The sequence below is a fragment of the Drosophila arizonae genome, chromosome 2 (assembly GCF_054131065.1).
Source record: "Drosophila arizonae isolate 15081-1271.41 chromosome 2, UAZ_ARI_1.0, whole genome shotgun sequence".
NCBI classification, from domain to species: Eukaryota; Metazoa; Arthropoda; class Insecta; order Diptera; family Drosophilidae; genus Drosophila; species Drosophila arizonae.
This window is the reverse complement of record NC_142922.1, coordinates 24,073,045-24,085,274: the sequence shown is the minus strand read 5'-3', so window position 1 is coordinate 24,085,274 and position 12,230 is coordinate 24,073,045. Positions and strand designations below refer to the sequence as shown.

At 44.4% G+C, this 12,230-nt stretch overlaps 4 protein-coding genes across 4 annotated transcripts; 1 reads left to right on the top strand and 3 right to left on the bottom strand.

The window, feature by feature from the left end:
- Window positions 1-904: 904 nt before the first annotated feature.
- CycB3 (cyclin B3) lies at window positions 905-3,422 on the bottom strand. The gene has a single exon (XM_018018722.2). The coding sequence runs from the start codon at window positions 3,061-3,063 to the stop codon at window positions 1,336-1,338; it is 1,728 nt and encodes a 575-aa protein (XP_017874211.1). The 5' UTR covers window positions 3,064-3,422; the 3' UTR covers window positions 905-1,335.
- A 212-nt stretch (window positions 3,423-3,634) lies between these two features.
- On the bottom strand, window positions 3,635-8,509 carry Vps15 (vacuolar protein sorting 15). The gene is made up of 9 exons (XM_018018715.2): window positions 8,271-8,509; window positions 8,008-8,188; window positions 7,494-7,954; window positions 6,858-7,440; window positions 5,665-6,801; window positions 5,389-5,602; window positions 4,689-5,331; window positions 4,013-4,627; window positions 3,635-3,940 (listed from the first exon to the last, which is right to left on the bottom strand). The coding sequence occupies exons 1-9, from the start codon at window positions 8,366-8,368 to the stop codon at window positions 3,709-3,711; spliced, it is 4,164 nt and encodes a 1,387-aa protein (XP_017874204.1). The 5' UTR covers window positions 8,369-8,509; the 3' UTR covers window positions 3,635-3,708.
- Window positions 8,510-8,714: 205 nt separating this feature from the next.
- Window positions 8,715-9,217, top strand: fit (female-specific independent of transformer). Its single transcript, XM_018018730.2, has one exon. It carries the CDS (start codon window positions 8,772-8,774, stop codon window positions 9,129-9,131), a length of 360 nt encoding a protein of 119 aa, XP_017874219.1. The 5' UTR covers window positions 8,715-8,771; the 3' UTR covers window positions 9,132-9,217.
- On the bottom strand, window positions 9,127-12,177 carry LOC108621422 (uncharacterized). Its single transcript, XM_018018716.2, has 3 exons — window positions 10,115-12,177; window positions 9,873-10,061; window positions 9,127-9,811 (listed from the first exon to the last, which is right to left on the bottom strand). Exons 1-3 carry the CDS (start codon window positions 12,060-12,062, stop codon window positions 9,237-9,239), a joined length of 2,712 nt encoding a protein of 903 aa, XP_017874205.2. The 5' UTR covers window positions 12,063-12,177; the 3' UTR covers window positions 9,127-9,236.
- Between the last annotated feature and the right edge of the window lie 53 nt (window positions 12,178-12,230).

The window sequence follows — 12,230 nt, the reverse complement described above, 5'->3', positions numbered from 1 at the left end:
AACCGACAACCGACGACCGACAAGGAAAGGTGGTAGAAAACGTCAAGGAGACAGACAGGCGGCTGCTGTTGCTGCTGCCTCTGCTGGCTCTGCTGCCTGCCCTTTTTCAGGCTCAACTGCAGCGACATAAATTGGTTATGTATGCAGTGATTTGTTGGACAAAGACGATTACGGCAACGGCGACTGGAACGGGAAGAGGCATCGAGGTTGATGTCTTGCGGCGCATGCGCAGCCTGCTAACCAAAACCCAAAATAATTTGGCGCTAAAATGTGCAGACGGGCGCGCCAAAAAACAAAAAAAATCCTGACCCTGAAATAAAAACATAGATTATTGATATGTGTTTGTGTGTGTGTGTCGGCTAGACTCACCTGAACGAAAACAATAGAAACTAGAGCTATCCCAAATGGCTGTTCAGCTATAAATATATACATAAATAGATATATGTATATGGGGATACAGAGAACTAGATTTACTTACCTAGAAGTTTTTCTAATTCCCCCACACTGAACATGCAATTTCTTGAATGGACATTAAAATTGTTTATTGGTTTCTCTTGACGCGGCAGCATACCTGCATACATACATGCGTACATACATATATATATATAGATAACATGGAATACGAATACATACATAACTAGTTATTTAGAAAATAGAAAGTTCTTTTCGCCATTACAAACTAAAACATGGAGTCGTGAATGGTAACAAAAGAAATCATCATTTTACAACAACTACAACATAACATACATAAATAGAAATGGGCCATCACCTGCATAGGGCATTTGGCATCGGTTAGTTGTTAGTACTACTAGACGTGTAAGGATCCGTATGGTATTAAGTGTTAACACGTGTAATCCATGTCAGCTTTGGTGTCCACCATCATCAAACGGAGTTGGCGTTGCACTTGCTTAAAGTATGTGTAAAATTTATTAAGGGTTTCTCCAGACTATAAATAGCATACATTTAAATAGATGGGTGACAAAAGTTTGCTGTCCTGCTTAATGGAGGCATATGTAATTTGATATATATGTATATAATAGAGGTGTAAACAATAAACATGAATTGAAACAATCAGCATGCGAAACATAGATTTTATGGAAAAAGTCATACATGTAAGCCAAAAATAAAGCAAACAATAAAAAGTACAAAATAATTCGAAAATATGAAATAAAATATAATTATCTTGCTATTAGAGTTGATATTTTGACTGGTCGGCATCTCTAAGGGTATCATTGATTGAAGCATCTTATATATCTAGTGAAGCGTAACATTTGTTGCTCATTATCAATTTGGCTAGTTGGCGTTACAACAGAGCGAGGCCCGCAATTGTGTGGCTCAGGTGGATAAGTTACTGTCGTTCAGATCGAGATTGCTTTGGAATAGCTCGACATTGCTGAGCAGTGGTACCTTAGCCACCTCATGGAATATCTTGTGCGAGTACTTATTCCGTATCGTCTTGATGGTGGCCCGCGGCTTCCTGTGCAATCCAGCATTCAGCACGGGAATCACTTCAGCAAAATCGGCCAGCTGATAGCCCGTGTAGAAGATCAACGTCGATGTCCAGGTTTTGTTGTTCAGGTTGGCGGTGCCGCCATGCATGCGCAGTGCCATGAAGAGAGCGGCCGAGGCCATTTGCGAGTCACTGAAACTGATGGTGGCATAGTCCATTAGCGACAGCTCCAAGATGTAGCGCGCTAGAGTGAGTGTTGGCATTTGCACCTTGGCACAGCGAGCATAGCGACGCAAGAAGCGATAGGAGAGCGGTATGCCGAGATCGTAGTTAATCGTGCGTAGCGTTTCCATTTCCATTTTCACCAGTTCGTCGTGATTGTAGGCTCCATCGCATATATACAGAAAGTCCTCAATTAGCGGCGGCTGGCGCTCATCATACTTGCATGCAATGAAGAAGGCAGCAGCCCCCAGCAGTTGCAGCTTTTCCTTGTTAATCACCACGCGGCACAAATAGAGATCGACAATTTTAACAGCCAAATAGAGAGTCTCGTGGTTCAGCTCGAATGTCTCCTGCACCTCGACCATCCAGTCGACCAGCAGGGTTCTCATCCAGGTTGTCAAATGGATTTGTTTAGGCATATAATCAGTAATGGGAAACTCTGGCTCGCGCGTTTTCAAGTAATTGAAAATATCCCTTGCATAGTTGGACACCTGGAAGGGATCATCCCAATTCTTGCGATCAAAGTCCTCCACATCGTCTGGCACGGGAGTCACTGGCCTCACCACTGCAGCGGATGCTGCCTCCGTAAGCACCGATTGCTCCTGCACCGTTGCTGGCTTTGGCTGTTCAGTCTTTAGTTGTAATTTAGCAGAGAGGCGACGCGCTGCCTCGAAATTGCCGGACAAGCGCATGGAATCGCAACTGGAGATGTCCTCCAGTGCGGACATATAGAGGCTCTCCTCAGTCTTATTAAAGTCATTTGAGATGCGTCGCACCTTTATGGCAGCTGCCGGATGAGGGGCAGCCAATTTGGGAGCAACTGGCGCCTGCGCAGCGGCAATTTTCTGTTCAGCAATCACTGTGGTTGGTTTCTTTTGTGCCACTGGCGGCTTACGTGTCCTTTTTAGAGCCAGCGCCTCCTCGAATCTGTCCAGCGCTCTGTGACAGTTCTCCACCGTATCCTCTGACTTGGATGAGGCGCGCGTCATTATTTTGTTGGGCAAAGCAGCAGCAATAGCTGGAGCAGCGGCAGCGGCTATAATATTTGAATTGTCATTTTTCTTAGCATCCAGAAGCGCCTGCAGTTGCTGTGCCGTCGGTTTTTTTGGCAGCTGCTGTTGGGTGTCCTCGTCGCCCGGATGTAGCGTCATGATCTTAACATTGTTGGTCAAATTTCCCAGCGCCGAGCGCTTGATCTTATCATTCTTAATGGGGCTATGGTCGGCCTTGCGCTTACCACGAGTTTGCATATTTTCCGCATTTTGATCAATTACACTGTTGGCCTGCCGACGGGTCAAACCCTTTCCTCGTACGGCTGCCATCGGCAGAAGTGCGTTTATGGTCGCCTGGTTGCTTGTAGCAGTTCGAGTAGTACCTTTAATTGGCGCCATTTTGAAATGTTTCTACGTTCTCGCTGGCTCTGTTACTGTCTCTGCTTCTGTGGTTGTTGTTGTTGTTTTTGTCCTGCTACACAGCGACTGCGTGCGCGATGTAATTGCCGAGCGTTTATTATATTCTATTTTAAATTTTGGTACTTTGACTTATTTGCGCGCTCCGTTGCGATGTTTCAAATGATTCGTTGTTTTATTGTGAGCAAAACTTAATATATATTGTTTATTTGTTAGTTGCCTCACAATATCACTTTTCACTTGGAATTATGGCGCTTGGCCGCTCTGTTCATAACGGCGCTTGCAAAGATACAAAAGCGAAAAACAGCGCCAGCTGCAGATGTCACAGAATATGAAGTTGGTTGCAGCGTCTATTTCCAGGGTTGTCATTATGTTTCCGCATATTTACCGTTGCCAGCATGTCAAAGACGTTCGGAATGTAGTTCGGAAGCACGCAACGATTCCATTACACAACGATCTGGCAACACTGTCTAAGTTTTACGACCCACAGCACAATAATGCAGCAAAGAATTTGAACTTAACGTCTGTAAAGTGGTTATCTAAAATGCGCATATTTATACAGGCATTGATTATTTATTTAGTTTAATTAGACTAATCACAGATAAAAAGAGTTTAAATAAGCTTCCTCTACTTCCATAGCTTGATAACACCATCTCGCGACGACGACGCTATATATATCTGTCCCTTATCCTTGCACATGAGCAAGTCAGTGATGGCATCGTGATGACTTGCTTTAGGCATATCGGGTCCCGATCTAGGGCTTTCCTCTATTGAAGCGCGCATCTGTTGTGAATCGCCTATACTATTTTTGGGAATGATTTGCTCCTCAATCACCTGACTGCCGTCGATAAGACGGGCGCTGAAAGACGCAAACATACATATGTATAAAATATTCAATTGGTTTTAGGACATGGAGCCAATTTTAACATACCTATAGTTAAAAGACACATTGGCCAAATTGTCATTTGAAGCTGGCACCTTTAAAGCCGAATTCCTTGGTGATCCTATATCCCAGTACCTAATGCGCTGGTCCGAGCTACCTGTCAAGATGAACGGTGATCCGTCGACCACACCGCTCAATATACCGCAAGTTGTGGCTGGATCATTTTGAGTGGTATTGGTTAAGACGGGCGCTGAACTTGCCCACAGCACTGTTTGTCGTTGACTGGTCTCAATATTCCAAACCGATACCTCGTTATTGGACTGCGATGCTGAGATTAGATATGATGGCTCTGTCGGATGGCAGGCAACTTTTCTAATCCAAGAATCAGCTGGATGCTTTATCTCAGTTATGGGTAGTCGGAAACGCAGGTCCCAGCAGATATGTTTGCCACCACTGGTGCCCGTTGCCAGCCAGGAGCCAGTTGGGTCTGCACAGATAGTAGTAATAACGCCATGGCGCAACTCATTCTGCAATCGCCAGGCGCTATGCTGCATGCGAGTATCCCAGGCCACAATACCCCCATAGAGTGTGGCATAGACGATTACGCTCTGCGCCGACTGATCATATGCATGCATATCTACGACGGGGCCATCGTTGAATTCACTGCAAAGCAAGAGAAAGATGATTAGGTCAAATGCGCAACAAAAGATTGGTGAATAGCTACTTCTGATCCAAGGCCTGCTGCAGCGTCATCTTAGTGGAATTCCGGTCAATGCGCATTATAAGCAAACTGCCATCCTTGCCACCCACAGCCAGCGACTGTCCAGCATCGCATGCAGCTAATGCATAAACAGGCGTATGGGCAGAATATACCTGCCGCGATTTATTAATTCCCTGATTGCCATTTAGCTTGCTGCAGTCCCACAACCTGACAGTACCATCAATACTGCCGCTGGCAAACAACGAGCCATCCGGGCGCAGTGGCGCTAGCTTAATCACCGACTCAGAGTGCTCATGTAGATGTGCCACCAGAGTGCCATTTAGGCGCCAATTTGGTGGATACGGAGTGACCAGCTTATCATAGTTGCAACGCTGCGAGAGTGCCAGCACATTGTAGCGTCGCTTGATTTTAAGAGTCAACGACTCCAGGTCCTTGCAACACTCCGACGAACGCTCTAATGAGTAGTTACGATCCGGCAAGGTATATTCGCCCAATGAAGTGGCGGCGCTCACTGTTGTTGGTGGAACTCCAAGTAGCATGGCGCCGGATGCAGGACTGCCGGAGGAACCACCAGCTATGTGTGGAGTTACACCCGCATCTGAAGCCGGTGAAACTACTGCTTGCGCATGCGTATCATGAGAGGTTCCTAAATGACAGCTATACTTATCAAAAATACCCAAAGTTGATTTCTTTAAATTCTTACGATTATCTAGTGTCAATTTTGTTGCCTTTTCCGCCAGTGGATATTCGTGGCAGGCAACGTGCTTGCGGCTGACCAGGATCCGCCCATTGGCTGAATTGCCATCATCGATATCTTGTTGAGCCTTGTGCTTAAGCGCTATTAGAAAAGGTTTCATTGCCAACAATTGCAACTCAATGGTGTCCGTCAATCCCTCCGAGATGAGTCGTCGAAAGAGCTGTAGTGTTTTGGAAATGTGAGTGGTTCAATAGGACCGACCAAAATTACCAAAGCACTTACATTGAGTAGTGTCTGACCCATGTCATCAAATTGCGGTTGGGCTCCAGGACGTGTAATTCCTCGCCACCGTGCACGATCTCCAACAGAACCTACAAAGTATTGAATGTCCTCCAAGCGTTGCACTCCATCATAGATCTTTCTGCCCATTTCATCATATTGTGGTTGCGCACCATTTCGTGCATTTTCACGCAAACGCGCGCGATCTTCAAGAGCACCGACAAAGCATTGAACATCCTGGAAGCGCAGCACACTGTCATAAATTTGCCTGGGTATGGGCGGAAATAAACAGTCTAGCAGAATGTGCGGTTTATCCACTTGTATGAGCGGCGCCTTTAAGAACTTTCCAATGGCTGGCATAATCTTGCATTGCACATCAATGGCGCTCAAATTGCGGGCAGTGGTCGCAATCATGCCGCAAATCTCATGGCGAATCCACAAATTTGGATGGCACAAATAGCAGGCGGTTTCCTTAACAATCTCAGTTACTGTGGGTTTTCTTATATGTCCCAATTCGATTAGAATTGTCACCGCCCGTATGGCCTTTGCAATGACAAGTTCTTCGCGATCTGTAAAGCCTTGCTGTAATAGCGGGACCAGTATATCCGATGCCTGCCAGCCCACATAGCCGGCAACACCGGCAATGTTGTCATAGAATGCGCCGCGCAGATTCTTGTCCTCGTCATTAAGAAACGTCATAATGTGCGAGAGTATCACATCGTTTGCCTTCTCTTTGCCAAAGAATGCACACAAATCACATATGCCTGACTCCATCAGCGTCTGCTTGACAATGGGTTGGGTGTCCGTCAGCAAACTTAACACCGCCTGGCGAACAATATCGTGTAATGCATTCAACTCCGCCTCGTAGCGCGGCGTGGGCATTTCATTTGGTGCATTTCGCTGTGTTTCCTCCAGAAAATAAACAGCACTTTTGGCTAATGCTGCAATATTGCGAGCAAAGGCCACACGCACGATGACAGCGCTCGATTCGCTGGCCAAGTCTGCGATATAGGGTAGTATGTATTCCGGAAACACATTGGCATCGCTGCGTGGAATGTCCTTCACCATGCTCAGGCATGCAGTCAACGTTTCGATAGCCTGAACTTGCACCTTGGCTGGCGACTTTTGAGCCAGATTCAGCTACAGAGAATATACATACATTAGATTATAAATTTGATAAATAATCGATAACATACAATATAGGGCAATATACGATCCAGTATGGTCTCCGATGTGGTATATTTGGATAACTTTTGGAGCAACTGCAATGCAGCGATTTTCGTGTTAGACTGTTTGAGACCCCTGATACAAGAGGTAACCACTGTTATGATTAGTATAAGACCATCTTGCTCTGGCGGCAGCCGCTCACACTTCACCGGGTCTTTCTTTTCTATGTTTTCTTTGTCTTCCTCACTGGGCGTCAAGTCCTGTGCATTTGTCAGCACCTTAATGCAATGTCCGATGTCCTTGTGCAAACACTGTATCTTATCATCCGGAGACATAATTGGAGTCGATGAGAACATTTGCAAATATGACTGCAGAAATGAGTAAAAGTATTCCGGAAACAGTTTACCACGCTCCTGATCTAAATAATCCTCTGCGCTCTTTCGATTTAATGAGTTAATGTCAATCATGGATGCCAGTAAATTACGCAGTCGCTCATTTTCAATGCCAGCCAAATGTTTCTCAACTAGATCTCGTTCGCCCTGCCTATAGGCGAGCAATTGTGATAACTCAAATGGGGCAGTACCCTCTGTCCAAAGTTCTAGCAAGGCACAGCTGCAAATAGAAATACATATATTACGATTCATCGAAAATAATGGCTTACTAACCCAGCAGAAAATATATCCATTGCGGGCTGCAAAGTGCTGCCTGCATATGATGTGGGAACAGGTATTATAGAATCCGAATGTATAACGGACATATTTGCATTATATGGATCATCTTCAGAAGACAGAGTCTTGACAAAGCGCTCTGGAGCTATATAACAAGTGCGACGTCTGCTCGTATCAAAAAAATAAGTATAGTCTGCTGGATTATCTTCTGGTAAATATGTTGGCTTGAATGAAGCAAAGTCTGACAACAGAATCCAATTCCATGAGGTAATCAATATATTCTCAAGCTTTATATCGCCATGGCAGATTTTCTGTTTGTGACACTGGTTCAGGGCGCATAATATTTGGAATGTTATCCATTTTTTTTCCAGCACAGTGAGAAAAGGTCGCGTGGAAACGCGGTCGTATAGACTATGCTTAACGTACTGCCGCATTATGTAGGCTGCCTTGTCAATGAGCTGGTATGAAAATTGATTAACGTCTGGATTGAACAATTCTATTAAGGACTTACCTCCACTCGCTGGAACGGCAAACAGTTTACAGCATTGGCAAGAGTTTTTTTGATGCTCTCCAAGCGCTCTTTGTGATCCTCCAAAGGTAATGTTGGATCATGTTTGACAAATACCTTGACCACTATCAATCCCTCTTCAGTTTTAGCTTTGGCCACTTTAAAAAATCGAGTACTTCCCATACTGTGGATGGATAAGTCGTCATATATGCACATACATATACACATATGCATAATAAATAACCAGCTGTTAAATATATACTTACTTCAAGTCGAAAATGATTTCATTGCCAAACTGGCCTGAAAAATAGTGTTCCACTGCATAGATCTGCGATGGTGCAATGCCAACCAATTGATTACCCATTTTGCTTGCATTTGCACTTTATTTCTTGGCGAAACAGATCTATTATTTATATTTGTTTGTTTTTAATTAAGCAAATGCAACTCCCACTTCTTCTAGTTGGACTCTTTTCATTCAGGGTTGCCAAAATTCGCTATTTCTAGTGCTTGCCAACAGCTGTTTTGCGGTCGATAGTCAATATTCTTATCGATTGTGGGAAATAATCGCGCTAATCAAAATTTTGAAAACACTCAAGAAAAGAAGTGCAGCCGTTAGCAAAAACGAAATCGGTCACTCAAAGTGCAAAGCCCCAACAAAACAAAAAGTCGCAAATTCAGCAATATCGCCCCTGCTTGACAGCTATATAAACTAAAGTGTCTGTACCTTAAGTCACTAGTTGAATTGCGCCTTTTATTAATTTTACATAATGCGTGTCTCGTGCATCGTACTGCTTGCCTGTTCATTGGCACTAGCTCAGGCCGGCACCTGGCGCCAATCCCAGGACTATATTTCGAGTGATGAAGTCAGACCCAGCTGGACTCATAGGCATTCCGAAATGTGGCCCTGTGATGTGGCTGATTATCCCGAAGCCTATTTGCTCATCCACAAAGTTGAGAAGCGTTTGCAACGCATGAACGACGAGCAGTTGAAAAACAGAATTGTGGACTATGTCGTGGGCGAATTGAGGGACTGCAAAACAGGAAATGAGATGGACGAGCACTGTGTAAAACGTTCCATTGGCTATGCCATGTCATTCATTAATCGTCACAAACACCAGCAGCTATAATATTAATAAACTAAACGATTTATATATCAAAATAAATTATTACAAAATAATGAAATCAAAATATAAGTGCTAACGGTATAAAATGATCGGGAATGTTATGATTCTCTATGGCTTTTTGGATTTCCTATATAAATGTTCTTTTAATCGTTCCTTTCGAGCATCGTCTAACGTATAGCGACGCAAGACATCTCGTCTTTCAAATATCGACATTGTTATATCCTGACAATCTCGTGAGGGGTGACAGAAAGTCCAACTACCGAATATAGTGTCAATGCAGCCACATCTCCGACAAAAACCCACAAAGGTACCTATCGAATTAGTGTACACATTCTGGCAGGTGACTAGCATGGGCCCTCCTAAGGTGCTGATCGAACGACCCGTGAATATCCACTCCGCAAGATTTTCCAGCATTTCGTGTTGGCGTGGTGGAACCGTCTCCTGGATAGTTATATTAAGTGGTCTGTTCAAGGCTGTTGACGATGACTTGAAGCGATCCTTAATCTCCGCCGCAGTCACTTTCACGCACTGCCGCCATAGTCGATTCGTGTCGGAGCGACGAACTTTGGGCTGCATGCAGGTGGGCTTGAGGTCGGCCACAACGATTTTATCATCGTCTCTTATGTTGATACGTATGCCCAACAAAGCCGACTCCCAGGAGCCTGTTAATTCACAAGGAGCACCTGATACGAATAAAATTTAAAAACACTTTTTGTTCATTTCAAACCTTAGCACTTTGCTAACCGTCAGATGGCTCTGCAAAGCAGCAAGGTAGCTTCTCTGTTGCTTCCTGATTAGAGCTGGCATCTTGCATGCTCTGTAGTCGACTCAGAATCTTTTCCAATACGAATGCAATATTCCCACCCGCCTGTCCCTGTTGGTTATTAATGTTTGGGGCCATCATTGGTACTTGGCCCCCGTTGGTCTGGCTTGCTTTTTAAAAAACTTTGTAAGACAAGCACATGATAAGTCATCCAACTACTTACCTAGGGGCGACTGTCCTGTATACATGCCAGTTGCAATTGGTTGTCCACTGCCCATACCACTGGATGACGCAATGCGCTGAGCCATCTCCACAGGCGATACATTTAACTGCTTTGCCATATTCTCAATGAGTTTGCCGCCAGTCTCTTGTGGTTGCCCAAATTTTTGAACGAGCACCTCCGGAAATGCCAAATTGGCAGACATGCCATCGTAGCGGCCGTTTAAGCCACGCTTCTGGGTTTTTCTTTCAATTTCCGGACGATGCTTGGTCTGCAAGACTCTGATTATATGGTGAAGCTTGTTTTTGTTCTTGGTAAATGAAGGTGAATGTGTCAAATTGTTTCTCAATGGGATCGATTGCTGACTATTTTTCCCACAGACTACAGGTTTGTTACCTTCACCCTTGGGTACCGTCAATATATGCTGCTTAACTGGATCGCCTTTCTGAGGACTGCCGGGCCTCATCAGAGGCACATCGTTCCAGACCATCTGTCTGTGTTTGGAGTTAGATAAATAATATGGCTTTAGGCCACCGTTCATCTGGCTCTCCTTGCTTGGCTGCTGCTCACTTGTCTGTGACTCCGGCACCTTCATATATACAATGGTCTTACCTGCTTGCCCATCTGTAAACACTTCAGCCAATTTGTCGCTCTTGGTGCCGTCACAATAGCAGGGTATTAACCCGTTGGAGATTGTAACCGTATCACCGTCGATGGCCAAGTTGGTGGGCCTTGTGGCCTCACAGTAACATGGCATTTGCTCTTTAGTCACTGTCTGTCCGTCACTATCGACGGCTATTATTACGGACTTCGTTGCATCGCAGTGGCATTGGGTCAACGTGTTGGCGTTTACGGCTGCGCTACATTGGGCGCGTAGTCTTTGTTCTTCGCTTAGGGCCTTGTGGGAATTCTTGTGTGCTTGCAATATATCATTCAGTTTTTTCTTATACTCTTCATAGAGACCACCAGTTTTTATATCGGGGGCCACTTTGGGAACCAGGCGTTTGACCACATTCGAGGACTGATCGCTAATTATTTTGTTTTTCCCTCTTTGGCTAGATGGCGCTAAATAGTCGTTGACATTTAATTTGATCGAGCCTACAAGACTTTCCGTTTCTGGGTTCATTTCGTCATTTATGGCTTTAACAATTTCATCAACCGGATTTGATTGTTTGAGAGTCTCGACAACGTCGACAAGCGCGTCTAATGCACTTAAGCGAACATTTGTAGCCGGAAGTGCGTTCTTATTGCCGAGTAAGGTATACCCCTTTGTCTCTGGTGTTGGTCTTTTCCACACATTCACATATTTTTGATAGACTCTATTTAATTCGGCTAACCGATTCTCCATTTCATCAATATTAGCTTGTTGAATTTCGACTGCATCTGTCTTCTTAGCTTTTGCCTCTTTGGTCTTCGAAGGCTCATCCATTTTGAGTACAACCATGCCGTGAGCTGCTGGAAGATCCTCTATCGACTTCTCCTTACCACTTTTTTCGTCCTCCACATCCTTGATTTTTTCGACCCGCGCACATTTAGCCTTTTCTGTGTTGGTGTAATCAATGGAACTTAAGCCCTTTTCCTTTGCCCTTAGATCTTTAATTAAATTAGATGCTTTCTCTGTATTATTCACTGCCGAAGTTCCTTTAAGAGGTATTATGGTTTTACTAATAGAACTCTCGTCGTCCTCCTCTGCTACAGCTATTCGTTTGCCTATCTGACCCACCTCTATTTTGGCATTGCCGCCGCCGCCGACACCATCCTGCAATAGCACCCTGTATGCGGTGTAGAGGCGGGGTATATCCACTTTGTTGTTTCGTTTCCATTTGGTCGCAGCGTTGGGGGTGCTCAGAAGTGCTTTGCTATCGGCGGTTGAGTTTGGAATTGAAAGAAGCAGCAATAGGTATATAATTGTTATTCGAACTTCGTGCTGCCGATCATGCCAACCAGACATTTCATTTTGTGTCTGAAATTTAAGTTGAGCATCTGATAAGCAACAATAGTAAATTTCAAATTTTATAAATCAAATGAGACATTTAGCTCACAACAAGATGATTTTAGTAGTATTGTATATAGAATATATACAGAGAGAACTAGGAACTAGTCGCCATAGGTAATCTCT